The sequence below is a fragment of the Canis lupus genome, chromosome 23, assembly GCF_048164855.1.
Source record: "Canis lupus baileyi chromosome 23, mCanLup2.hap1, whole genome shotgun sequence".
Taxonomy (NCBI): Eukaryota; Metazoa; Chordata; class Mammalia; order Carnivora; family Canidae; genus Canis; species Canis lupus.
Genome location: NC_132860.1, coordinates 23,063,116 through 23,088,623, shown reverse-complemented (window position 1 = coordinate 23,088,623; position 25,508 = coordinate 23,063,116). Strand labels below are relative to the sequence as shown.

The window sequence follows — 25,508 nt, the reverse complement described above, 5'->3', positions numbered from 1 at the left end:
CATACTTTGTAAATATTTGGTCCCTGTCTGTGATTTGTCTTTTAATTCTCTTAACCATGTCTTTCACCGAACAGATGGTTTCCAACTGTAACGAAGATCAACTTAATCAATTTCTTTTTTCACCGATCATACTTTGAAAGTTAACAAAAAGTTGACTGTTGGGGTCATGATCTCCTATAGGTTATCCTATCCTCTCTTTTAGAATTTTTATACTTTATTTCCCACCTAGAAGTACTGTGATCCACTTGGAGTGAATTTTTGTGAAAGGTGTAAGGTCTATGTCTACATCCATTTATTTTTGCATGTGGATATGCAGTCGTTCCTGCACCATTAGTGAAAAGATTTTCCTTCTCCATTAAATTGCCTTTGTTCTTGTGTCAGTTAATTCTGTATATGTGTGTGTCTATTTATGGGCTCTCACTTCTGTTTGTTTCCATTTTGTTCTTCTCTAGTGCCTGTTGCTCTTCTGGGTCTTTCGCCTTTCCATATTAAGTGAATGAAGAACAGTTTGTACATATATGCAAAGTCACCTGCTGGGATTTTGATGAGAGGTACATTGCATATGTACCTCAAGTCTACAAGTGACTCTTAATCATGTTGTTTTCCTTTCCTAAGGACAGAGACCTTTAACTTTTTATTAAACAATGAATATTCCTGTATAGATTGTTGACTTTAAGGTATAGGTCAGTACTTTGTAACTACCTATTTTCCATTGGTATGGAATACTGCTTAGAATGGTGAATATTCTTTTTTTTTTCTCTCTTTGCATTGACTGCAGACTAATGACTGCCTGTGAATTCCACTTGGATAAAAACAAAATTGATACATGTAACATCTTAAGTTCTTGAACCTATTATAAAACCAAACTAACATTCTTTAACTGACAAATGGCCACAAATGCACTTACAGTTTCAGAAGTGAGTGGGTCTGCTTTGCATATTGAATTGTCCTGTGTATTTGTGTGCCTTCATGGAGAGAGGTAGACACAGAGACAGAGGCAGAGAATTTGGGGAGCCTGTCTGTGCATTCCTAGAATTACACGATCAGTCAACAGCTATGCTTGACAAAATGCCCTTTAAAAACACATTCAATTTCTGTTTCTAGAAATTTCAATAAATCTAGATGAGAACAAATAAAGAGAAACCCAATACAAAATTTGCAACATTAATCAAGCAGCTCTAAGCCAAGATGTCCAAGCTCAATGGCACAATCTTCATGCCCCCGGTGCTGACACTGATTGGGATCCCCGGCTTGGAGTCTGTGCAGTTCTGGATTGGAATTCCTTTCTGTGCCATGTACATCATTGCTCTGTTTGGGAATTCCCTGCTCCTGGTCATCATCAAATCAGAACGCAGCCTCCATGAGCCCATGTATCTCTTCCTGGCAATGCTAGGAGTCACAGACATTGCTCTCAGCACCTGCATCCTACCAAAAATGCTAGGCATCTTCTGGTTTCATCTGCCTGACATATACTTTGATGCCTGTCTCTTTCAGATGTGGCTTATCCACACCTTCCAATCCATTGAATCAGGAATTCTGCTGGCCATGGCCCTGGACCGCTACGTGGCCATCTGTGATCCCCTGAGACACGCATCCATCTTTACACACAAACTTCTCACTCAGATTGGAGTGGGAGTGACACTCAGAGCAGCCCTCCTTGTAGCTCCATGTCTCATCCTCATCAAATGTCGGCTGAAACACTTCCGGACCACTGTGGTCTCCCATTCATACTGTGAGCACATGGCCATTGTGAAGTTGGCAGCAGAAGACATTCGAGTCAACAAGATCTATGGTCTCTTTGTGGCCTTCACTATACTTGGATTTGACATAATCTTCATCACCCTCTCCTACATCCTAATATTTATAACTGTCTTCAATCTGCCTCAGAGGGAAGCTAGGCTCAAAGCCTTCAACACCTGCATTGCCCATATTTGTGTCTTCCTTGAGTTTTATCTCCTTGGTTTCTTCTCCTTCTTTACACACAGGTTTGGGTTCCATATTCCACCCTACATTCATATTCTTCTGTCCAACCTTTACCTGCTTGTCCCTCCTTTGCTCAATCCTATAGTGTATGGGGTGAAGACCAAACAGATTCGAGATCGAGTGTCCAAGGTTTTCCACTCTAAAGATTCATCTTGACTTCTCATTTAACTTTTTCTCAAATAATAAAATTCAATTTGAGAAATAGTAGTTTGGGATCAGGTTTTGTGCTTTCTCAAGTTCATTTATGCTGCCGAAAGATACAGTTCTAGATTTTACATTGGAGACAGGCTCTCATTCCTATTTAAACCATTAGTATTTATGTATACAGAATCAACTTATTAGTAGATGACATAAAAGGCAGAAAACATGCAGATTTGCTTCTGGTTTAGTCAATCTTTAGTTTAATTTAATTTAATTTAATATTTCAGTGAGGAAATTTCCTAAAAACACAAGTAAATTTAAGTCGTTAACCTCTGAGTAAAACATTTTCATTGTGTTCTTTAAAAACAATAAATTAATTCATAAAGTTGATAATTCCAAGGATCGTGAACTAATTTCTTTTTTGTCTTCTAATTTCAGTAATCTTGCTCCTCCAACTCATCATCTTTATCATTTTAATTGTCATCGCCTTTCAAGTTTTCAGTTGTTTTCTGACTTACATTCATCTGACTATTAAGATGAATTATTTTTAAATCCAAATGATTCGGGTTTACAAAAACTTAAGTATCTAGTTACTGAGAGTTCCCATAGACCCCCTACCCAGTTTTCCTTCTCACTGTTATCTTTCACTAATATGTGTTATAGTCCATGAATCAATATTGATACATTATGATTTACTAAAGTCCATATTTTATTAAAATTTCTTAGTTTTTCCCTAACTTCCTTTATTTCCTCAAAAGATCCCATCCTGGATGACACATTGCATTTAGTTGTCAAGTCTGTAAGCTTCTCTTAGTTATAATTTTTGAGACTTTCCTTGTTTCTAATGACCTTGACAACATTGAAGAGTGCTATTCAGGTATTCCATAGGAATCCCTTTCATTGGAATTTATCTGATGTTATGTAATGATTAGATTGGAATTATGTGCTTTGGGGAGGAAAATCATAGATGTTAAATTCCAATTTGATTACATATCAAGGATACTTATTATCAACATAATTGATTAACTGTGTATTTTGAGCATAATTACTTATCTGAGATAGTATTTGTCAGGTTTCTTCAGTTTAATTACCATTTCATACTGTGCTTTTGGAAGGAATATTGCTCTAGTTAGCCCACACTTAAGGAGTAGGGATTTATGTTCCTTCTCCTTGAGGATGGAGTAGATACATAATTTAATAAATTACTTAGAATTCTTTTACAAGGCAATTGATTTATTCTCCTTACTTATTAATTTCTTTAATCATTTATTTATATCAGTATGGATTTATGGGTATCTTTGTCATAATTTGAGTATAATCCAATATTACTTTATTTTTTTTTATTGCTCATGTTGTTTCAACCTGACCGTTGGATGCTCTTGTTCCTTTATGGCTTACCCCTCATTGTGTGTGTGTGTGTGTGTGTGTGTGTGTGTGTGTGTGACTTTTTGTTTAATGGCATTGGAAGATGCTCCAGGCTAATCTTGGGTATTTCCTGCCTCAGTTCTAGAATTATGATTTCCCTGGGATGTTTTCTTCTTTTTATTGGTGAATAGAATTAGAAACAAAGAACAGGGCCTTAGGTATGCTTTAAGTTCTCTCAGGTGACAGAGCAAGGAATTCTGTGTGTTAGCTAACCTATGTTCATACACATATCTATAAATATTTCTGTATGTAAACACTTGCATCTAAATTAAGTTAATTTATAGTTCTTACTAATATCTGCAACATGAATTTGTTACCACAAGGATCTTTCTAACTACTTCAATTTGCTTATTGCTAAAGTCGCATTCCAACAGTGAAAAATCTGGCTTCAACCATCTGTCACACATTTACTTGTTGATTTCCAATATGCCTCTAAAGCCATATCATAGTTGTTAATCCATGCCCCTGTGAAAACAACTTGACCAACTGGAGTAAAGGGTTTATGAACAGTTCTTTTCGCTTTTATGCCTACATTCCATTCATTTCCAAAGTAACTTATGTCAGTATCTTTTCCCACCATCCCATTCAGTGAAGCTATTCAATGCATTTACCAAACAGGTAGATTATTTTTTTTATAATCTACGTTCCTTCTTGGAATCCTCTAATTTGCTAAATAATTATTTTTTTAAAAAAATTATCTGTTAATTTGAGAAATAGAGAAAGAGATTGAGAGTTCAGGAGCACAGGACAGGGAAGGGCAGAGGGAGAGGGGGAAACAGACTCCCCACTGAGCAGGGAGCCCAATGCTGCCTAGATCCCAGGATCCTGGAATCATGCCCTGAGCCAAAGGTAAATGCTTAACTGACTGAGCCACCCCGGTACCCCTAAGTAATCATTTCTTATTTATATATATTAATATCCATTCTATGTTGTAAAGTTCTTTTTCTAATGGTGTACAATATCATGTACTTGCCATCACAGTATCATACAAAAGAATTTGATCTACCTAAAAATCACATGTACTTCACCTATTTATCTGTAGACAAATGGTTTTATTCTTTCCTTCAAAATCTGTATATCTTTTATTTTTTTGTGTGTTGCATTATAGTTCTAGCTAAGACTTGCAGTATGATGCTGAATGGGAATAGTGAGTGGTGGCATATCTGCCCTGTTGCTCACTTTAGAGAAAGAACATCCAGTTCCTTGCCATTAAGTATGATATTAGATATAAAGTTTTTTGTAGATGTTCTTTACCAACTTGAAGAGTTACCCTTTTTTGGGATCCCTGGGTGGCGCAGCGGTTTGGCGCCTGCCTTTGGCCCAGGGCGCGACCCTGGAGACCCGGGATCGAATCCCATATCAGGCTCCCGGTGCATGGAGCCTGCTTCTCCCTCTGCCTGTGTCTCTGCCTCTCTCTCTCTCTCTCTCTGTGACTATCATAAGTAAATAAATAAAAATTAAAAAAAAAAAAAAAAAGAGTTACCCTTTCTTTAGTCCTGGTTTGCTGAGAGGTCCCCCACCCCCACTGCCAGAAATGGGTGTTGGATTTTGCCAATGCTTTTACTGAATCAGTTGATATAATAATATGATTTTTCCTCTTTAGCCTGTTGATGCAAAGGATAACATTAAATGATTTTTGAATACTGAATATATTCCCATTAGTGGTTTACATATTTACTTTGAATTGATATATCCAAGTGTAATGAATTTTAAAGGAAATTGTCATAACTATAGATATCAGTTAAAGAGTAAAATGATTAATTCTTCAAAGGAGACACTTCATTTTGGTATTCTATATGTCCACTTTGGCCATTGAAAATAATATGTGTTCTTGGAACTAAACTCTAAAATAAATTTCACACATAAATGTGTATATATGGGAAATACTGAGTGATAAAGTAGACCTTTATCTTTTCTAGCGTTTTCCCATATATGTTTCTGTGGATTTTATAATTCTCATAGAAAATTTTGATCAAAGGTTTAAAGCTTAAGAGCAGGTCAATAAAGATAATAGTACAGGAATATAAGACATTATGAGGGCAGCCAGGGTGGCTCAGCGGTTTAGCGCTGCCTTCAGCCCAGGGCCGGATCCTGGAGACCCAGGATCGAGTCCCACGTCGGGCTCCCGGCATGGAGCCTGCTTCTCCCTCTGCCTGTGTCTCTGCCTCTGTGTGTATGTGTGTGTGTGTGTATGTGTCTCTCATGAATAAATAAATAAAATCTTAACAAAAAAAAGACATTATGATGCAATTAGTAGTTCTAAATTATGTACCAGTCAATTTTTTAGGTAGAAGGACAGACAGGAAGTAATTTAAGCTTTTTTGGTCATGTGATCTCTGTCCTAATTATTCAAATTTGCCAGTGGAGGGCAAATCTTCCATAGACAGTACATACATTCATGGATATGGTGATGCTCCAATAAAACTTTGTTTACAGAAAGAGGCAGCATGCTGGATTTGATCTGTGTGCAATGATTTGTCCCATGGATTTGACATATTCATAATCTATGTGATTGATTAAGAACAGTGGTAGGCTTTATAAGTACAAAATATAGTGTAGCTGTGTAATTCATAAGTTCAGGGTTTGGACTAGGTTTATCACCTGAAACCAGTGTCATCCACTATACGAAAGATTGTATGGACTTTTCACCATGACCATTGTACTATTCTTTGTTTCCCAAGGTGACCAATGACCTTCATAGTGCCACACACCAGATATTCTCTTATTGGATGTACCAACTGCTTTTTTAATTGTATGTTTTTCCTTGAAGCTTTTTTTCCTTTTGTTTTTATAACATCACTGTCTTCTGCAGGCATTTTTATTTTTTTTACTACGTCTATTCACTTCTGTTGAGATGTTACCTCTACTTGGAAACCCTCCCCCTATTACCTGGTAATGTTACCATCACTCTTCAATGCTCAAATCAGCCTTTCCTTGGCATCTCCTCCAATATTCTTCAATTAGAATTTTCTCAGACTTGATGTTTTTCTCTTGTTTGATAATCATCTACGTATTTATTTTTAAAGTGGGCTCCAATGTTGGGCTTGAACTCATGACCCTGAGATCAAGACTCGAGCTGAAATCAAGAGTCAGATGCTTAACCAATGGAGCTACCCAACACCCATCATCTACATGTTTTTAACTATATTATATTTAATTGTTGTCTACATTATCTGGGATGGCTGGTGAATTTTATTTTCTCTTTACTTACTTAATATTTTTTTACCACTTAGTTTCTCATGTATCTTTGCCTTATATTTGAAAATAAATCCTCTATGACATTAATTGTTTTTGTGTAACTTATTGCAGTGACTTGGCATGTGATTCACTGAGAGAAGAAATTTTTTAGAATGGTTTGGGTGGGGGAATAAGTGCAGAATGTCCACTTTGGGGCATGCTAAATTAAAGAAATAGGATCTCCTAGTAGATATACTCAGTTGGGAGCTCTATGTAGACATTTAAAAAAATAAATTTAATAATGATCTTCATATTTTCTTTTTTTAAAGATTTTATTTATTTATTCATGAGAGACACAGAGAGAGAGAGAGAGAGGCAGAGACACAGGCAGAGGGACGGAGAAGCAGGCTCCATGCAGGGAGCCCGACAAGGGACTTGATCCCAGGTCTCCAGGATCATGCCCTGGGCAGAAGGCAGGCGCCAAACCGCTGAGCCATCCAGGGATCCCGACCTTCATTGTTTCAATACCTATCATAGCAGTGAGAATTGGTGTGTTTGGAAGATTGTGTTGACTATTGTGAAACTGTTTCATCCGTAGTCTCATTGAATTCTTACTTTAACACTATGAAGTTTAAAAACTATTTTCCACACTTACAAATGATGAAGTTAGGATTTATAGTGTTAAAAATAACACTCACTTAGCTATCAGTTATGGAAACAGTATTTAAACTTGAGTTTGACAAACAAGAATATGGCTGTAGATGAAACATCTAAAAATGTAAAGTTTTGAGGAACTAATTCATTTGAGAACAAACAAATGTTTATGAATAGTCCACAAAGAATATACCAATGTTGGTCAAAACCCAACAATTTCTGATTCAATGAACACTACATCCCATGATGATCTAAAGTAAAAGAGCATTTGAACAGAGCATTCTATAGATATGTCCAATGTAGTTTCTTCTATGTTCCATGCATAGTAACATTAAACTTAGAAGTGAAACATTTTCAATTTCAGCACTGAATGAATGTGATCAAAACAAATTGATACTGAAGGAAAAGAGGGAAGAAATAAATTTTTTAAAAAGGAAAAAGGAGAGGGGAATGGCATATGGGTAAATAGTATTTTCAGAATCTTAGAGTTTTCATTAAGTTTTGAAACTATATATATATATTTTTTAATTTTTAATTTTTATATGTATATTTTTTTTGGAGTTCGATTTACCAACATATAACACTCAATGTTCATCCCATCAAATGCCCCCCTCAGTGCCCATCACCTAGTCACCTCATCTCCCTGCCCACCTCCCCCTCCACTACCACTTGTTTGTTTCCCGGAGTTAGGAGTCTGTCATGTTTTGTCACCCTCTTTGAGTTTTCCCACTCATTTTCTCTCCTTTCCCCTATAATCCCTTTCACTATTTTTTTATATTCCCCATATGACTGAAACCATATAATGATTGTATAGTAATAGTGTTATCAGGCCGTACTGATTGGACAGTTTTCTAGTAAAGTAGAAGCAATTCTTGCTTGGGGTGTTGTCAAGATATTGCAGTAGATTTATCACTTATAAGGGATTTTAAAGAAACTTAAGAAATATCTATCACAATATAGAAAAGAAGAGGAGATGTAGGAGGATAAAAAATTAAAAGTTTTAGAGGAATAAGCTTCCAAATTTATAAGGCAAGTAAGTATAAGCATATTAGTGGGCAATATTGCATAATACAGAGCATGTATTTTGAAAACCAGAGTCCCTGGGTTCAATATTACATTGCCTTGTGCTAGGGGAGTTACCTTTATGCAATTTACTAAACCTTTTTGTGCCTCAGTTTCCTACTTGGTACGAGGAGAATAATAATACTACCCACATCACAGTATAGTTTTGTGGACTAAAGGAGTAAATAAATGTAAAAGGCTTAGTAAACAGCCAAACCCACAATGATCATTATGTGACTGTTAAGCCATTATTACAACTGTTATAACTGAAACTTGAAAATGACGACTTTTACTGAAGAATTTTAATCAGTACATGTAAGAGTGTGAATTGGAAAAAAAAATTTGTTTTCATAAATTACATTGTCCAATATACTGAGAACTTTTAAATTATTACAAAAATTAACCTAGTTATTTCACATTTGTGAATATCATGAAATATTATTCATAAATATAGAATACAAAATAATGTCAATAATCAATAACATTTATTGCAAGTATTTATTGAACGCTTCCCATGAAGCTTATTTCCAAGAGAAAGAAAGGGAAATATTAAAAAATGAAAAAAGAGAGAAAAATGTACAACATCAAATATCCCTGCTGAGAAATAAAACTGAATTGAGAAATTGTATGTTGGGGACAAAGTTGCAACTATTGTTAATGTACCATGATTTCATAAAACAGAATCTGCCAATACGGGTTTGTATTTACATCATATTTTAGTTTCCAGAAATAATCTTGTTTGAGAGGAAGAGACTGACCACACGGTCACGAATCTGTTTGGTCTTGACACCATACACCAGGGGATTGACTGTGGGAGGCACCAAAAGATACAAACTTGCAAAGATTATATGAATGCTTGAAGGTACCTTCTTGCCAATACGGTGAGTTAGGAAACTAAATAGTGCAGGTGTGTAGAATCCAAGTAGAGTGCAGACATGGGCAGCACAGGTGCCCAGAGCTTTAGAGCGGGCATTCTGAGAAGATAGCCGGAAGACTGCCTGAAGGATCTTGATATAGGATGTGGCGATGAGCCCTAGGTCCAACACCATCACTGAAAGGGCCACAGAGATTCCATATGCTCTGTTAATGAGGGTGTTGGCACTGGCCAACTTCACCACAGCCATGTGCTCACAGTAGGCATGATTGATAACATATTTAGTGTAATACGGTAGCCTTTTAATAAGAAGAGGACAGGGCAAAACCATAAAGGTAGCTCGGATCACACCAGCTAGACCCATTTTAGTGACCATTGGTGTTGTCAAGATGGTTGTATAACGCAGTGGGATACAAATAGCTACATACCGGTCGAAGGCCATGGCAACCAAGAGGGCTGACTCAATTATGCAGAATGTGTGGATAAAATACATTTGTGCTAGACAGATACTAAAGTCAAACTTGTGAGCATCCAACCAGAAGATACCCAGCATCTTGGGGGCTGTGGAAGAGACAAGAGCCATGTCATTCACTGCCAGCATACAAAGGAAGAAATACACAGGCAGGTGGAGGCTGGGTTCTATTTTGATGGTGATGATGATTACACTGTTCCCCAGCAGGGCCAGGGCAAACAGGAGGCAGACAGGGATGCCAATCCAGCAGTGAAAAGCTTGCAAACCAGGAATACCAACCAGGAAAAAAGATGAGATGTAGCTATGTGTAGCATTGTCTGCCATATTAAAACTGGAGAGTTTGCATGCTCTGGTGCAAAGTAGTGAGGCTAGTTTCCTATAGGAAGAAATCAAGTTGACAGAATAATTATTTATGTATGGAGATTCCAGGCACACTAAAATAGCCTATGTGAAGGGCTGACTCTTCTCTAAAACTTCCGTAAGTTGTTGGGTTAATCACTTCCCCGTTATGGACCCGGTATCTTTATTTGCAAATAAGATGGACTTCTTTTTAAATTTTCTCTTCTCTGTTCAGTGTTTGTTTTCTGTTCTAGTTTTATATTTCCATTATCTATTAAGTATACAAGCAGTGATAAAATTTCTGCTTCTTTGTGCCTAGGATTTTTTGAATTGTGTGATATAGACATCAACTTTGCTTTAAGAAAGACAAAGGCCACAATAGCCAAACTGTGGAAGGAGCCTCGGTGTCCATCGCAAGATGAATGGATAAAGAAGATGTGGTCTATGTATACACTTCTAGATTCCATATTCTCTGCTAAGAAGTTGCAGACATTAAAAAAAAACAAAGAAGAAAGGTCACGACCTGAGCTGATACCAACAGTGGACACTTAACCAACTGAGACTTTAGGTGCCCCGGCATGAAAGTTTCACAGATTCTTGACAAAGAAATACAAAGCTGTGAGGAATTGACAAGACAAATAAATCTTATGCTTACCAGCTTCAATTAGTAAGGAATTCTAAATTTGACTAGAATCCAAGCTGGAGTAATACTAGTAATATTAAAAGGTTTATTCAGTTTTAGCTTTTTATTTTTTTTTTACAAGGCTTATTTATATAGGCTACTTTGGCCCTGCATATCCTACCTCTGATGATAAAGATGTCTCTTTACTTTTAGGTGCAGAGAGGGGACCTTTCACAGGGGAGATGTTTTTACTGAATTCTGGAGACAAAGAAGAGTCGGTCTTCCTGAAGAGGCTGTTAGTTCAAAATAGTCTTTATGACCTTATGTCACACTTTGGGAGTGGCCTTCCCTGGGCCCTCACAAGGTCATTCATACCTTTTCTGTGTATAATTAAGCAAAAGCACCTGGAAAATCCATTCTGTCTGACCTAACAGAATGCAGGACTGGCAGGTTAGATTGTATAGTTTAGTGCAAAAGTTTGGTGAACAAGTGATAGAGTCAGTTATCACACTCCTACATATTCTACTGTGCAACCCCAAATCTACATAGATTTTGGTACTCATGAGATTTGTCAATTGACTATAATCTTGGTGTCTGCATATGTGACATTTTAAAGGGAATTTGATCAATTTCTTTATTTTGAAGGGAGGATGCGGAGGTACAGACTGTAAAATTTATTTATCCTATATTTTGAAGAATCTACATTACCTTGAGTGCTTGAAATTCAAAAACTAGGACTTATGATTCGTTAAATACGTATTATATTATCCATGTTCCTAAGACATGTAAGCATTTTTAATTATATTATCTTCCTTACCTTATGATATTCCCATCATTAGCCCATTATCTTAATGAAAAACTAAGACTTCTTATTTTTATAGGTGAATCTATCATGGCATACTGACCCAGAAAGAACAAAAAATACTTTGTCTTTTGAGATTTTACCACTGAATCCAGTAAGAATTATGAGCTACATATTAGTGTGTGAATAAGTCAGGCTGGATTATACAAAAATATACAAAAGATTTTGGTCAGCTTGTGCCTTTTCAGACTGATGGATAAAAAACTTTCATATTACCTTTTTATTTCACCAAATAGATAAAACACAGAAACTATATACAGGCTTACTATATGCTGCACATATAAGTCCAAGTTTGCACATCAGATGACCCATGTACTGGCTAACACTCTGTGATTTGGCTCAAAAGTGTGTGCTATTGTCTTTTTTAGGCATAGTCATTTGGGAGATTTAACATAGCCATAACCATGTGAGTCATACTTGACCTAAGAATTCTTAGAGGATAGTGTGCAAACTGAAGTGTGGCTGAGGTTTATATCATGGTTAGTCAGAAGAAAGAGAGTAAAAAGGGAAGAAGCCAAGAAACAAACTAGCAGGTAGGTGACATGGGAAAATGTGCCTTCAAAGAACATGCATCTTATGAAGAAAGCAGTTACCTTCCTTTTTGATAGTTTTACATTTCCAGCTTCATAAGGCTTAACTGATATTCTTCTAGAACAGGTCTTCTCACTCTCAGCACAACTGGCATTTTTGATAAGATAAACTTTGTGTTCTAATTCTCTATATTGTAGGAGGCTTGACGGCATCCCCACTTCTATCCATGAGTTACTAATTGTTCTCTCTTGTCACAAAAATAAAAAATGTCTCATGCTAAACCAAATGTCACCTGCATGTGTGGGGAAGGACACATCACATATGGTTGCTAACAATTGCTTTAGAGTTTTACATTGGAGAAAAATAGTCTTTAATTAAATAATAATGTTTTGTAGGTTTAATCAAAATAGGCAGACTAAATATGGCTATGAAGAGGGATCATTCTCTGGTAGATATTAGCCAGATAAAGGAGATGAAAGGGCATTTCAAGAGGAAAAACTTTGGATAAAGTCAAAGAAGCATGAAATGTATAGTTGGACTGAAAATCAAAAGGTAGTTTCAGATATGAATTCTTTCATAAGCAGAGGTGACGGTTGTTAGGGCTAAGGAAAAGGTAAGAATAACACATTTAAGCTCACAATTTTTTGAATATAAATTCAATTAGCCAACATATAATACATCATTAGATTCAAGTGTAGTTTTCAATACTTCATCACTTGTGTACAACATCAAAGGCTCATCACATCAACTGCCCTCCGAATTCCCAGCACCCAAGGTTATAATTTTAAACAAAAAAATTTCAAAACCTTAGGTGGAATAACAGCAGGTTTCTTTCCCTGTAAAAATCCACTCCATCTGATCCAGAACGATGATATATGACATAGGGAGATGAAGTTAGAAGGATACTTGTGATAGTGCATTTGGGATAGGATGAAGTGAGGACTAACACAGGAGTGATATTTGTGCTGCTCACTGACTTGATGGATGGAAATCATGGGAGGTGAGACTAAGATGTCTTTGGGTTGAGAGTAACGGCACTAGATCACAAGCACAAGCTTGAAACATCTGTGTGTGTACAGATATGTACATGTTTAGAAGAGGAAGGAGACATACATATCTTAAACCTTGAAATGTGTGGGCCAGGTAAACAATCAGGGGTTCTCATTTTCAGCATCAACCCTGAACTCTTAGGGTTACTTACAACCCATTTCTGACTCAGGCTGATTCTCAAAACCTAAAAGAATGAAGGGATTGAGGTCTAAAGCTACTCTCCCTATAATCTCAGGAAATCTTACCCTATGTAAAGTTTGTGACATTCATCCTTTGATCTCTGTTTCAAGCCCCCAGGGGTAGATTCTCAGAAACCAAATTTTTACACATTTATTACCCATATTCTTCTGTAGGGTCTTCCTTTTCTCAGGCCTACTTTATATACTGTCACTGATTGTGTGATTCAGTGATTCAGAAATATTCTGAAGAGCAAAACACGAAACAGAATCTTCATGTTTGAGCAATCAGCTACTGCAAGATTCTGTTGCTTCTTTTAGTCATCCTGGCATCTTCTTGGCTCATAAGTGTGTTGTGTTCTCTTTGAAACCAATCCTCCATTTCCCACACTCAGTACAGAATCTAAGGCCCAAAGACTTACCTGGAATCATCAGTGATAACATACGTAGAAGCCACAGGGTGAAACTCTTTTGGTGTTTCATATAGTGAGGATGGCTGTTTTGTACTATAGGAGCCACCTTGGGGACTACTTTGAACCAATCACTGGTGAGCTTTAAATCAGCTTCAGACAAAGGTGAAAAGCAGGCACAATATGGTTCAAACCCTAGGAGAACTTGTCTCATAGCAGATCTGCATCTAATAAAAACTCTCCATTCCTGCTGTCCTTGGGAGGACTGGGAACCAAAACAACTGTCCTTTCAGAAGCTTTTAAGAGAAAACAGTACCCCCAAGATAACACAATGACACTTATATACTAAATAATGAGCCAAATGAAGGGAAATGAAAACATCTCAAGGTATTCAGAGTAATCAATATAGACATGGTAACAGAGAACTAAATGGAATATTTCTATGTGATATAGAAATTGTTCTATTTGTTTAGAATTATCCCGAAATGATATTATGTGTTTTCAGATTTTACTGCCAGTCACCTTATATATATCAACTTCCCAACTATGAACTATTTTTTTATGACCAGTGTTTACTTAGTTGACAAAAAAAAGAGGGGGGTTGAGGGGGAGTTTGTGACTTAAACAGGTTTTTAAGCTTTGGGATCAAGAAGAGGAAAGGAAAAGATTCTGAATCTGCGTGGTACAAAAAAATATCTAACAAGGCTGTGTTACATGCATCTATGTGACAGACATGATAGCCTCACTTAGAGTTACATGGTTTTTGTCACTGATTGCATCTGGCCGCATTTAGCAGACATGTTCTTTTTTGTACTGAGAGACTCTCTGACTCCCATCTTGTCATTAAATTGCCATAAATTATATTCATCCTATAATACGGCTACTTTGTGGGCTGGGTTACCTCACAGTGGCTTAGGGGAGCGGTGGTGTGCATCTCTTCCCAGCTCTGCACTCAGTGACATGGTAGATTCAAATCAACCATAGTAGAAATAGGTACACCAGAAAACAATGTATATCAGAATGCCAGCCACCCAACAGAATCTGATGAATTCAAAATAAAATAAAATATCTTCAGAGAAAACAAAAGAATAGTTTGCACATAGAATATGATATAGGCTGCTATGAGGCCAGCAGGTTCTGAAATTCATACACTACTCTCTCTATAGAGAATTGGAGTATTAGAAGCATGTTGAATGACCCACAAGATATTTTTGGGAAATGCAAAAACTGTTTGAACCTCACAGAATCATAATGCTATTGAATTTTGGAGACAAAATTACTCTTAGATAATGCTAAGTTAAACGCCATTAGTGCCGGCAGGCACCTGGGTGGCTCAGTGGTTGAGCATCTGCCTTTGGCTAAGATCATGAACTCAGCATCTGGGTCACAAAAGTGTTCTGGAATTAGAGAAGAGAAAGTAACATAAATTTCTGAAAATACAAAAATTAGTGTTTTGTACACATGAAGGGGTGTATTTTATAGCAGGGGGACTGCTTTTCCCTCTGGCTAAGTCTCTGCCTCTCTCTTTCTCTCTATGTCTCTCATGAATAAATAAATAAAATCTTAAAAAAAAATTAGTGCTATGGTGAATAAGAGGTTTTAGAAGCAATATGACTCCTTTGGTGACAAATACAGTTCCTTAGAGCTTCTTATATCAATAGGAATAATTAGCTTACTGTAATATAATAGGAAATATAGGGTGCAAGTATTCATCAGTGGCTCTTCATTCTACACGTGTTCTAGAGAAAACGAGAAACAAAAGTTTAATTTTTACTACAACAGTGTTAAGAATGGAGTTGCATGGCTTTTACTGCAATGGTTGATAAAGTTTATCAAGTGAGAAGTACCAAGTTTACATGAATTATGGGAAACACCAAATAGTCGGAACTGGCCATGCCTATACTATTTGTGAAGTTGTCTGATGTAAAATGATAGTCCTTACCATGCAGAGAGGAGGGGATCATGGAAAAACTTATTTATCAGATTTTAAACACACAAAGAATCCTGCCACGCAACCAAATTGCTGTATGAGTTCTAGCAATCTTGGGGTGGAGGCTTTTGGGTTTTCTATGTAGAGTGTCATGTCATCGGCGAAGAGGGAGAGTTTGACTTCTTCTTTGCCAATTTGAATGCCTTTAATGTCTTTTTGTTGTCTGATTGCTGAGGCTAGGACTTCCAGTACTATGTTGAATAGCAGTGGTGAGAGTGGACATCCCTGTCTTGTTCCTGATCTTAGGGGAAAGGCTCCCAGTGCTTCCCCATTGAGAATGATATTTGCTGTGGGCTTTTCGTAGATGGCTTTTAAGATGTTGAGGAATGTTCCCTCTATCCCTACACTCTGAAGAGTTTTGATCAGGAATGGATGCTGTATTTTGTCAAATGCTTTCTCTGCATCTAATGAGAGGATCATATGGTTCTTGGGTTTTCTCTTGCTGATATGATGAATCACATTGATTGTTTTACGAGTATTGAACCAGCCTTGTGTCCCAGGAATAAATCTTACTTGGTCATGGTGAATAATTTTCTTAATGTACTCTTGGATCCTATTGGCTAGTATCTTGTTGAGCATTTTTGCATCCATGTTCATCAGGGATATTGGTCTGTAATTCTCCTTTTTGGTGGGGTCTTTGTCTGGTTTTGGAATTAAGGTGATGCTGGCCTCATAGAATAAATTTGGAAGTACTCCATCTCTTTCTATCTTTCCAAACAGCTTTAGGAGAATAGGTATGGTTTCTTCTTTAAACGTTTGATAGAATTCCCCTGGGAAGTCATCTGGCCCAGGATTTTTGTGTCTTGGGAGGTTGTTGATGACTGCATCAATTTCCTCCCTGGTTATTGGCCTGTTCAGGTTTACTATTTCTTCCTATTCCAGTTTTGGTAGTTTGTGGCTTTCCAGGAATGCGTCCATTTCTTCTAGATTGCCTAATTTATTGGCGTATAGCTGTTCATAATATGTTTTTAAAATCGTTTGTATTTCCTTGGTGTTGGTGGTGATCCCTCCTTTCTCATTCATGATTTTATTAATTTGAGTCTTCTTTCTCTTCTTTTTATGAGGCTGGCTCATGGTTTATCTATCTTATTAATTCTTTCAAAGAACCAACTCCTGGTTCTGTTGATCTGTTCCACAGTTCTTCTGGTCTCGATTTCGTTGAGTTCTGCTCGAATCTTTATTAACTCTCTTCTTCTGCTGGGTGTAGGATCTATCTGCTGTTTTTTTCTCTAGCTCCTTTATGTATAAGGTTAGCTTTTGTATTTGAGTTCCTTCCAGTTTTTGAGACTGCCTGTCTGTCTGCCTGTCGCCGAAACACAAAGTGTCAGCTCCTTCCAGTTTTTGGATGGATGTTTGTATGGCGATGTATTTCGTCCTCAGGACTGCTTTTGCTGCATCCCAAAGATTTTGAACGGTTGTATCTTCATTCTCATTAGTTTCCATGAATCTTTTTAATTCTTCCTTAATTTCCTGGTTGACCCTTTCATCTTTTAGGAGGATGGCCTTAACCTCCACGTGTTTGAAGCCCTTCCAAACTTCTTGTTGTGATTTAGTTCTAATTTCAAGGCATTATGATCTGAGAATAAGCAGGGGACAATCCCAATCTTTTGGTATCAGTTCAAACCCGATTTGTGACCTTCGCCAATGACATGATACTCTACATAGAAAACCCAAAAGCCTTCACCCCAAGATTGCTAGAGTTCATACAGCAACTTGGTAGCATGGCAGGATACAAAATCAAAGCTCAGAAATCAGTGGCATTTCTATACACTAACAATGAGACTGAAGAAAGAGAAATTAAGGAGTCAATCCCATTTACAAATGCACCCAGCAGCATAAGAAAGCTAGGAATAAACCTAACCAAAGAGGTAAAGGATCTATACCCTAAACACTATAGAACTCTTCTGAAAGAAATTGAGGAAGACACAAAAAAGATGGAAAAATATTCCATGCTCATGGATTGGCAGAATTAATTTTGTGAAAATGTCAATGTTACCTAGGGCAAGTTACACGTTTAATGGAGTCCCTATCAAAATACCATGGACTTTCTTCAGAGAGTTATAACAAATTATTTTAAGATTTGTGTGGAATCAGAAAAGACCCCAAATAGCCAGAGGAATTTTAAAAAAGAAAACCATATCTGGGGGCATCACAATGCCAGATTTCAGGTTGTACCACAAAACTGTGGTCATCAAGACAGCGTGGTACTGGCATAAAAACAGACACATAGATCAATGGAACAAAATAGAGAAACCAGAAGTGGACCTGGACTTTATGGTCAACTAATATTCGATCAAGGAGGAAAGAGTATCCACTGGATGAAAGACAGTCTCTTCAATAAATGGTGCTGGGAAAATTGGACATTCACATGCAGAAGAATGAAACTAGACCACTCTCTTTCACCATACACAAAGATAAACTCAAAATGGAGGAAAGATCTAAATGTGAGACAAGATTCCATCAAAATTCTAGAGGAGAACACAGACAACACCCTTTTTGAACTCGGCCACAGTAAATTCTTGCAAGATACATCCACGAAGCAAGAGAAACAAAAGCAAAAATGAACTATTGGGACTTCATCAAGATAAGAAGCTTTTGCACAGCAAAGGATACAGTCAACAAAACTCAAAGACAACCTACAGAATGGGAGAAGATATTTGCAAATGACCTATCAGATAAAGGGCTAGTTTCCAAGATATAAAGAAGTTACTAAACTGAACACCAAAGAAACAAACAATCCAATCATGAAATGGCCAAAAGACATGAAGAGAAACCTCACAGAGGAAGACATGGACATGGTCAACATGCAGATGAGAAAATGCTCTGCATCACTTGCCATCAGGGAAATACAAATCTAAACCACAATGAGATACCACCTCACACCAGTGAGAATGGGGAAAATTAACAAGGCAGGAAACTACAAATGTTGGAGAGGATGTGGAGAAAGGGGAACCCTCTTACACTGTTGGTGGGAATGTGCAGCCACTCTGGACAACTGTGTGGAGGTTCCTCAAAGAATTAAAAATAGACCTGCCCTACGACCCAGCAATAGCACTGTTGGGGATTTACCCCAAATATACAGATGCAATGAAACAACAGGACCCCTGCACCGAGATGTTTCTAGCAGCAATGTCCATAATAGCCAAACTGTGGAAGGGGCCTTGGTTTCCATAGAAAGATGAATGGATAAAGAAGATGTGGTCTATGTATACAATGGAATATTCCTCAGCCATTAGAAACGACAAATACCCACCATTTGTTTCAACGTGGATGGAATTGGAGGGTATTATGCTGAGTGAAATAAGTCAATTGGAGAAGGACAAACATTATATGTTCTCATTCATTTGGGGAATATAAATAATAGTGAAAGGGAATAGAAGGGAAGGGAGAAAAATGTGTGAGAAATATCAGAAAGGGAGACAGAACATGAAGACTCCTAACTCTGGGAAACAAACTAGGGGTGGTGAAAGGGGAGGAGGGCTGGGAGAGGTGGGGGCGAGTGGGTGATGGGCACTGAGGGGGTACTTGAAGGGATGAGCACTGGGTGTTATTCTGTATGTTGGCAAATTGCACACCAATAAAAAATAAATTTATTATTAAAAAAATAAAGTTTGCTGTCAAACACACACACACACACACACACTAAGAGGACATGAATACAAATCAGCAGGTGATTAAAGGAAACAATGAAGCACTTCAAGGAATGATATGGAAGCAGAAGAAGAAGCAGTTATTGCACTCTTTGTGAATACTAGTTATAAAAAGAATCATATTTCACCAAGCTGATTGTCAAAGCTTAAAAATCTCAATCATAACCAGTGTTTGAGGATTCAGAGATACAAGTGCTATTAGTCATTGTTGCACTTGATGCAATCCAGTTTGAAGTTTCTAGAAATCATTAAAATGACCCTCTACAAAATGTATTTTTCTTTTTCAGGCAATTTCCTGTCCAAGAATATTCTCTATAATCATCCTGGCCTATGTGTGGGAAGATAGAGAGTCTTGGGTATCCTCTGTCCTTATAATGATCCATATGTTCTTTTTTCCCTTTTCAGGTCTCAGTTTGGATCTGGTCCTGATGATTTGGAGGTCACAATACTAGGATAATCTGTACTCTAGACTAGATACTTTATGGCATATTGACAGTTGAGGATGGTGTAAAAGGTTTCCAGTTTCATCTTCTGTCTCCCCATTGGTTTCCTATTCTATTTTTAGAATCACCGTCAGGACCAGTCCTTGTTAGATATATTTCAAACTTCTCCAAATAAACTTGGAATTACAGTGCACCACCCTAAGCTAGTCTGCTGTCTGTTTTTGTTTAGCCCACTAGCTCAGGAGAGTTACAAGATGAACTCCTGCACTCAAGGTGGTGATAGGGAAAGTCTGACTTTTAGCCCCTCATAAGCAGAAGGTTCTCCACCAGAAAAATGAATTCCATTCTTCTACTTTAGACTGAATTATAGAAAATCTACACAATCTTGATTATTATTTCTCATATTAGACTTTGGACCTCGTTCAACTTCTGTGTGTAAACATGTTTTATCTCTTGGTATCTAAAAACCTATGTAATAGTCTTCAATTACCTCTTTGCCCACAAAGCCTAAGCTATGTACTTGTTCCTTTTCATAGAATGTTGTTGAACCCTGCTAATACATTAAGAAATCACTTCTGATCCATCTCAGTTTTATTCCTAAAGAAGTTATGTTCTCTAAGAACAACACCCCTATTGGTAATCCATGCTAATCATATCATATATTAATTATACAAGAAAGATTGATATTGAGAACATTTTCAAAGATGCCACAAGAAATCCCCTAGATTTACAAGTAGTCATTCATCCTCATCAATCATTGATAGGGTTACGAGACTGAATCATTTTTTTTTAAAGATTTTATTTATTTATTCATGGGAGACACACAGAAAGAAAGGCAAAGACATAGGCAGAGGGAGAAGCAGGCTCCATGCAGGGAGCCTGATGTGGGACTTGACCCCAGTCTCCAGGATCACACCCTGGGGCTGAAGGCAAGTGCAAAACCACAGAGCAACCCAGGTGTCTCCAGCCTGAATCCTTTAAACAAGCCAGAGTATCCTCCATTTTTGTGACTTGCAGTCTGTTTTATAGATGTATTGAATTTAAAAGAAATCATAGACATCAGCCTACGTGTGCATATTTTCCACAATTGTCAGTAAATGGTCTATGATCTGAAGTTTTCAGGAATAGTCCCCTAGTCTTAAGCTCTGAAATCATAATCTAGATGACTACTCCATCTCTTCATTAAATTAATAGCCTTGCCTGATTAAAAAGCATGATGTCTTATATCCACTGAAAAGATACACCGTCACATGCCCCATAGACACATACGTGCTTACAAATGCACACTAAATACATGTGTTTACTTTATATAGAAACCTGTAATGCCACCTAATAACTTTGAGAATAAAGTTCAACATCTCTGCAGTGTGTCCGTGGTGGCCTTTCTTGTTTTTTAATTGAAATAGATAAGACACTCGTGTTACCTTATTTCCAGGGATGCAGCACAGTGATTCAGCAAATCTATACTTTATGGTGTGCTCACAGCAAATGTAGCTACCATCTGTAACCATGTAGTGCTACTAGAATATCTTTGACTCTATTATCTATGCTGTGCTTTTTATCCCCATGACTTATTCCTATCACAAGTATGTTCTGTATCTCCTGCTCTCCTTTAACCAGTTTGTCCTCCACGGCCATTCTTGATATCCACAGTATGTTCATCTCTCCAAATCGTAATTTACATTGGAAAAACATCTGTGCAGTTACATTAAGCACATTCTCTAGTTTATGTCTCTTGTATCATCTACCTGGCATGGTGTGTCCTTCCTTACTGGGCCAATCTTCCATTATTCCTTAAGAATCAGGCTTCCTAACTGAAAACCAAAGAACAGGATTTTAACTCTCCTGTCTGCTGCTTTCAGTTGGATTTCAATGTTCCCTTACCTAACAATCAGTGCATATACGACTACAACGTCTTACTCCTTTCCCTCTCTGTTTCTCTCTCCTTCCCTCCCAGAAATATAAGGAAACAGGTGGATGAAACTTAAGTGATGTGTTAAATTTGCCACCCTGCCCCTCATTTCCTAGTACAATATTTAATATATGATGCTGTAATAACACTTGATTGGTGGAGTAATAATTAAATACCTGGCGGATGCAAGAGAAAAAGTATGGGTGTGTAACATGGAGCACTTGAATTCTCATGATTTTTCCATCTCAAAATTCCTGAATGACTCTGGTGATTGTACTGAAATTTTTATATTATGATCTCTTTATATCCATAAAGGTTTGGTTTTGTTTATATGTTTGTCTCTTTATTTTGACACCCATGCTTAAAATTTTTAGATGACTAGAAAGTTCAAGACACACCAACACCTTGTTTTTATGGAGTACTTGGACACTCTAGAACAAGGGATTTGGGAGCCTTTAAATTCAGTGATAGATGCATATTTGTGAATCCTTCTGGAGAAGAATCCAAAGAAAAGAAAGCTGCACCTGGGACTGAAAAAGAGGAGAGAATAGGAAACATTATATCTTCGGTATTTTGTTCTTTGTGTTTCTTCCTTCTCATTCCCCGGTTGCATCCAAAAGCCTAACTGATAGTTGCTATGGGGTATGATGATGCAAAAACCATAGAATGCACACAAATTGCACAAAACAAACATGCAACACTGAAGAGTCTCGATTAATGTGGATTGTGAACTATTATATGCAGTTTTGAGAGATTGTTACTATTTCAGAAAAGGGAAGGCTGAGGGTGTTAATCGCTGTGGATTTTAGGAACAGAACATCTTTACCACGTGAATGCGGATCTGCTTGGTCTTGGCACCATAGACAAGTGGATTAAGAAATGGGGGGACCAGCAAGTAGAGGCTAGAAAAGAGGATGTGGATATAAGGAGGGACATGAGCACCAAACCTATGTGTGAAGAAGGAGAAGAAGGCGAGGAGGTAGAACTGGAGGAAGACACAGATGTGGGCGATGCAGGTATTGAATGCTTTCAAGCGGGCCTCCTTCTGGGGCAAACGAAAAACCGTGAAGAAGATCTGTATGTAGGACAAAGTGATGAAGGTGAGGTCGAACCCTGCAACAGCGAATGCCACAAACAAGCCATAGATTTTGTTGACCCGCACATTTTCTGCAGCTAGTTTCACAATGGCCATATGCTCACAGTAGGAGTGGGAGATGGTGGTTGTATGATAAAATTGAAACTTGCACTTTATCAGTACTAGGCCTGGGGCCACTAGAATGGCAGCCCTGAGTGTTATAATAGCCCCTATTTGGGCCACCAGCTGATGGGTGAAGATGCCACTGTGTCTGAGTGGATAACAGATGGCCACATAACGGTCCAGGGCCATGGCCAGGAGGATGCCTGACTCTATCCCCTGAAACATATGGATGAGCCCCATTTGAAGCAAACAGGAATCAAAGTAAATCTGTGGCACATGAAACCAGAATATGCCAAGCATCTTGGGCATAATGGTGGTAGCAAGTGCAATATCTGTGACTCCTAGCAAGCCTACAAAAATATACATGGGCTCGTGAAGTCTGCGCTCAGATTTAATGATGAACAGAAGCAAGGAATTTCCAATCATAGCAATGAGATACATGGCACAGAATGGAATCCCAATCCAGCACTGCACAGACTCTAGGCCTGGGATCCCTATTAGTGTCAACATAGAAGGCATGAAGATTGTAATGTTGGAGATGGACATAATGTCTTTGGGTCTCCAGATAGAAATGAAAGAAGTATCTCAGTCAGTGATACTCTTCTATTTTCTTTTTTTATCCAGTCATCAGAAGGAGTCTCTCTGATTTTGACAGAATTTTAAGAACATAGTATCCATATCATTTATATTATTGAAAGTAAAAAACTTTACCGTCACTGTTTCAGAGTGGACTTCCACAAGCACTAGTCCACAATTAGAGGTCATGTGCATGGCAGGCCAAATGCATTAGAACCACCAGATCATCTGAGTAAGGGAATCAACTGCTGACCTATCTGTTATAGCCTTCTGGACCTGTGGACAAAATAATTATACCTGTTTATTTTGCTTGGAAAGGGCCTTTGAATCAGAGTTGATGAATCTCTCTATTTCTCCCATTGCAGCTACCCTAAAGCTCTATTATTTTCCACTGTCCTTAGGTCCGGAATTGTCAGTTTGACCCAGCAAATAGAACTCTGACTCGAATATAGTATAAAAGCTCATTATTACAGAGAAGACAGCAAATACTGACTTCCAAATCATATATGTAGATATATATGTGTAATATATGTAGATATCTACATCTATCTATATATTGTCTGTATCTATGTAAGACTGGATTCCCTTTCAATGGATTGTGAAGGAGGACTTTCGGGAAAGATTGTCTAAATCATAGTACTTTGTCTATTCTCGGCCAAAATCCCATACTGGTTTTACATTTCTTATAAGGCTGCATCTTATTTTGCCTGTATTATTAACAACCAAAATTCTAAAAATTAGTTGCATGCTTAAAATAACTGACATTCTGTAATACACATTAGTGAAAACCTAGGAGCCAGGAATAGTGAGGAGGCAGGAGGACTCATTCTTGCTGACGACAGGATGTGGTAAAATGAGTAAATGGGTAACTTAGAAGAATAGAGGCCAGTTTGGGGGCCTCATAGTTCAGAGCGGTCATTAGCCTGAGACTTGGCTAATTTAGTTTAGTTAATTCTTAATAAAATACAGATCATTTGAACTACTGAATCATTTTGTGAGCTCAGGATTAAGAGATGTATAGAACATAAGTGAGGGAAAGAGTAGACTCCTCACCCAGAGTCAAATGAAGAAGTAGAAATGCAAGACAGAGGGCAAACGTTGGGAAACCAGAAATGATTCAGGAGAGAGCCGTAGAGCAATTGGAGAGAATTTTAATGACCTCTTTGTTTCCTAGTAAAGATTACTGGATTTCTGGAAATGTGGGGTCTTAGTCCTTACATAAAGTCATTCTTGATTCAAAAACATTGATTTTTAAAAATTACAGTCTTGAATCAAGAAACTCTCAAGCTATAAAATAAATTGTTAGCCTGTAAAAAATAGGGTACAGTTATTTCACTCTTTCTTAAACTCTCTAACACTGCTGCTTTATGTCAGCAAGCTCCTGATCATATAATCATATACCCAATGTCACCAAATATGCCAGTAATGCAGGAAGAGCCATGGTTTATGGGGCTAAACCTCCAACGGAGGAACTCAGTCAACAAGAATCATTCTATAAAGAGAGGCTGTGTCAGCTGACCTATACTTAGAAGAGACCAGTTAGCCACCTAATCCTTGATTTCCAAAGCTTTGCTCCCCAATGTTTAACTGTACAGGTTCACAGATCATGAATTCTTTCATTAACTTTTTTCTTTTATATTAATTAGGATTAGAATAGGAATCCTAGTGTAACAATCACATTGTCTGACTCATTCAATTGAAAGGAGCTGCCATGGGAGCATTATCTGACAGGTACAGATGGTGGGAAGGCAGGTGGAGAAGACATATGTGAGTACACTGCAGGTGGGATGGAGTGGTTATCCTTGGAAGAGCTGGCAGCAAAACAGTATAGGAATATACTTGGGGATGGTGAGACTTCTTTGCCCTTTGTTGTTGGGAACCACGTCTGCTCTACCAGATACCTGAAGACCAACATCAATCTTCATAGCACCATCCCTCATTGCTTACCTATCATCCACCTT

The 25,508-nt window shown here is 37.7% G+C and overlaps 3 protein-coding genes across 3 annotated transcripts; 1 reads left to right on the top strand and 2 right to left on the bottom strand.

Moving 5' to 3' along the window:
* Positions 1-1,188: 1,188 nt before the first annotated feature.
* LOC140615504 (olfactory receptor 52A5-like) lies at positions 1,189-2,240 on the top strand. The gene has a single exon (XM_072795368.1). The coding sequence runs from the start codon at positions 1,189-1,191 to the stop codon at positions 2,137-2,139; it is 951 nt and encodes a 316-aa protein (XP_072651469.1). The 3' UTR covers positions 2,140-2,240.
* Positions 2,241-9,158: 6,918 nt separating this feature from the next.
* On the bottom strand, positions 9,159-10,112 carry LOC140615278 (olfactory receptor 52P1-like). Its single transcript, XM_072795195.1, has one exon. It carries the CDS (start codon positions 10,110-10,112, stop codon positions 9,159-9,161), a length of 954 nt encoding a protein of 317 aa, XP_072651296.1.
* Positions 10,113-22,578: 12,466 nt separating this feature from the next.
* Positions 22,579-23,517, bottom strand: LOC140615503 (olfactory receptor 52A1). Its single transcript, XM_072795367.1, has one exon. It carries the CDS (start codon positions 23,515-23,517, stop codon positions 22,579-22,581), a length of 939 nt encoding a protein of 312 aa, XP_072651468.1.
* Between the last annotated feature and the right edge of the window lie 1,991 nt (positions 23,518-25,508).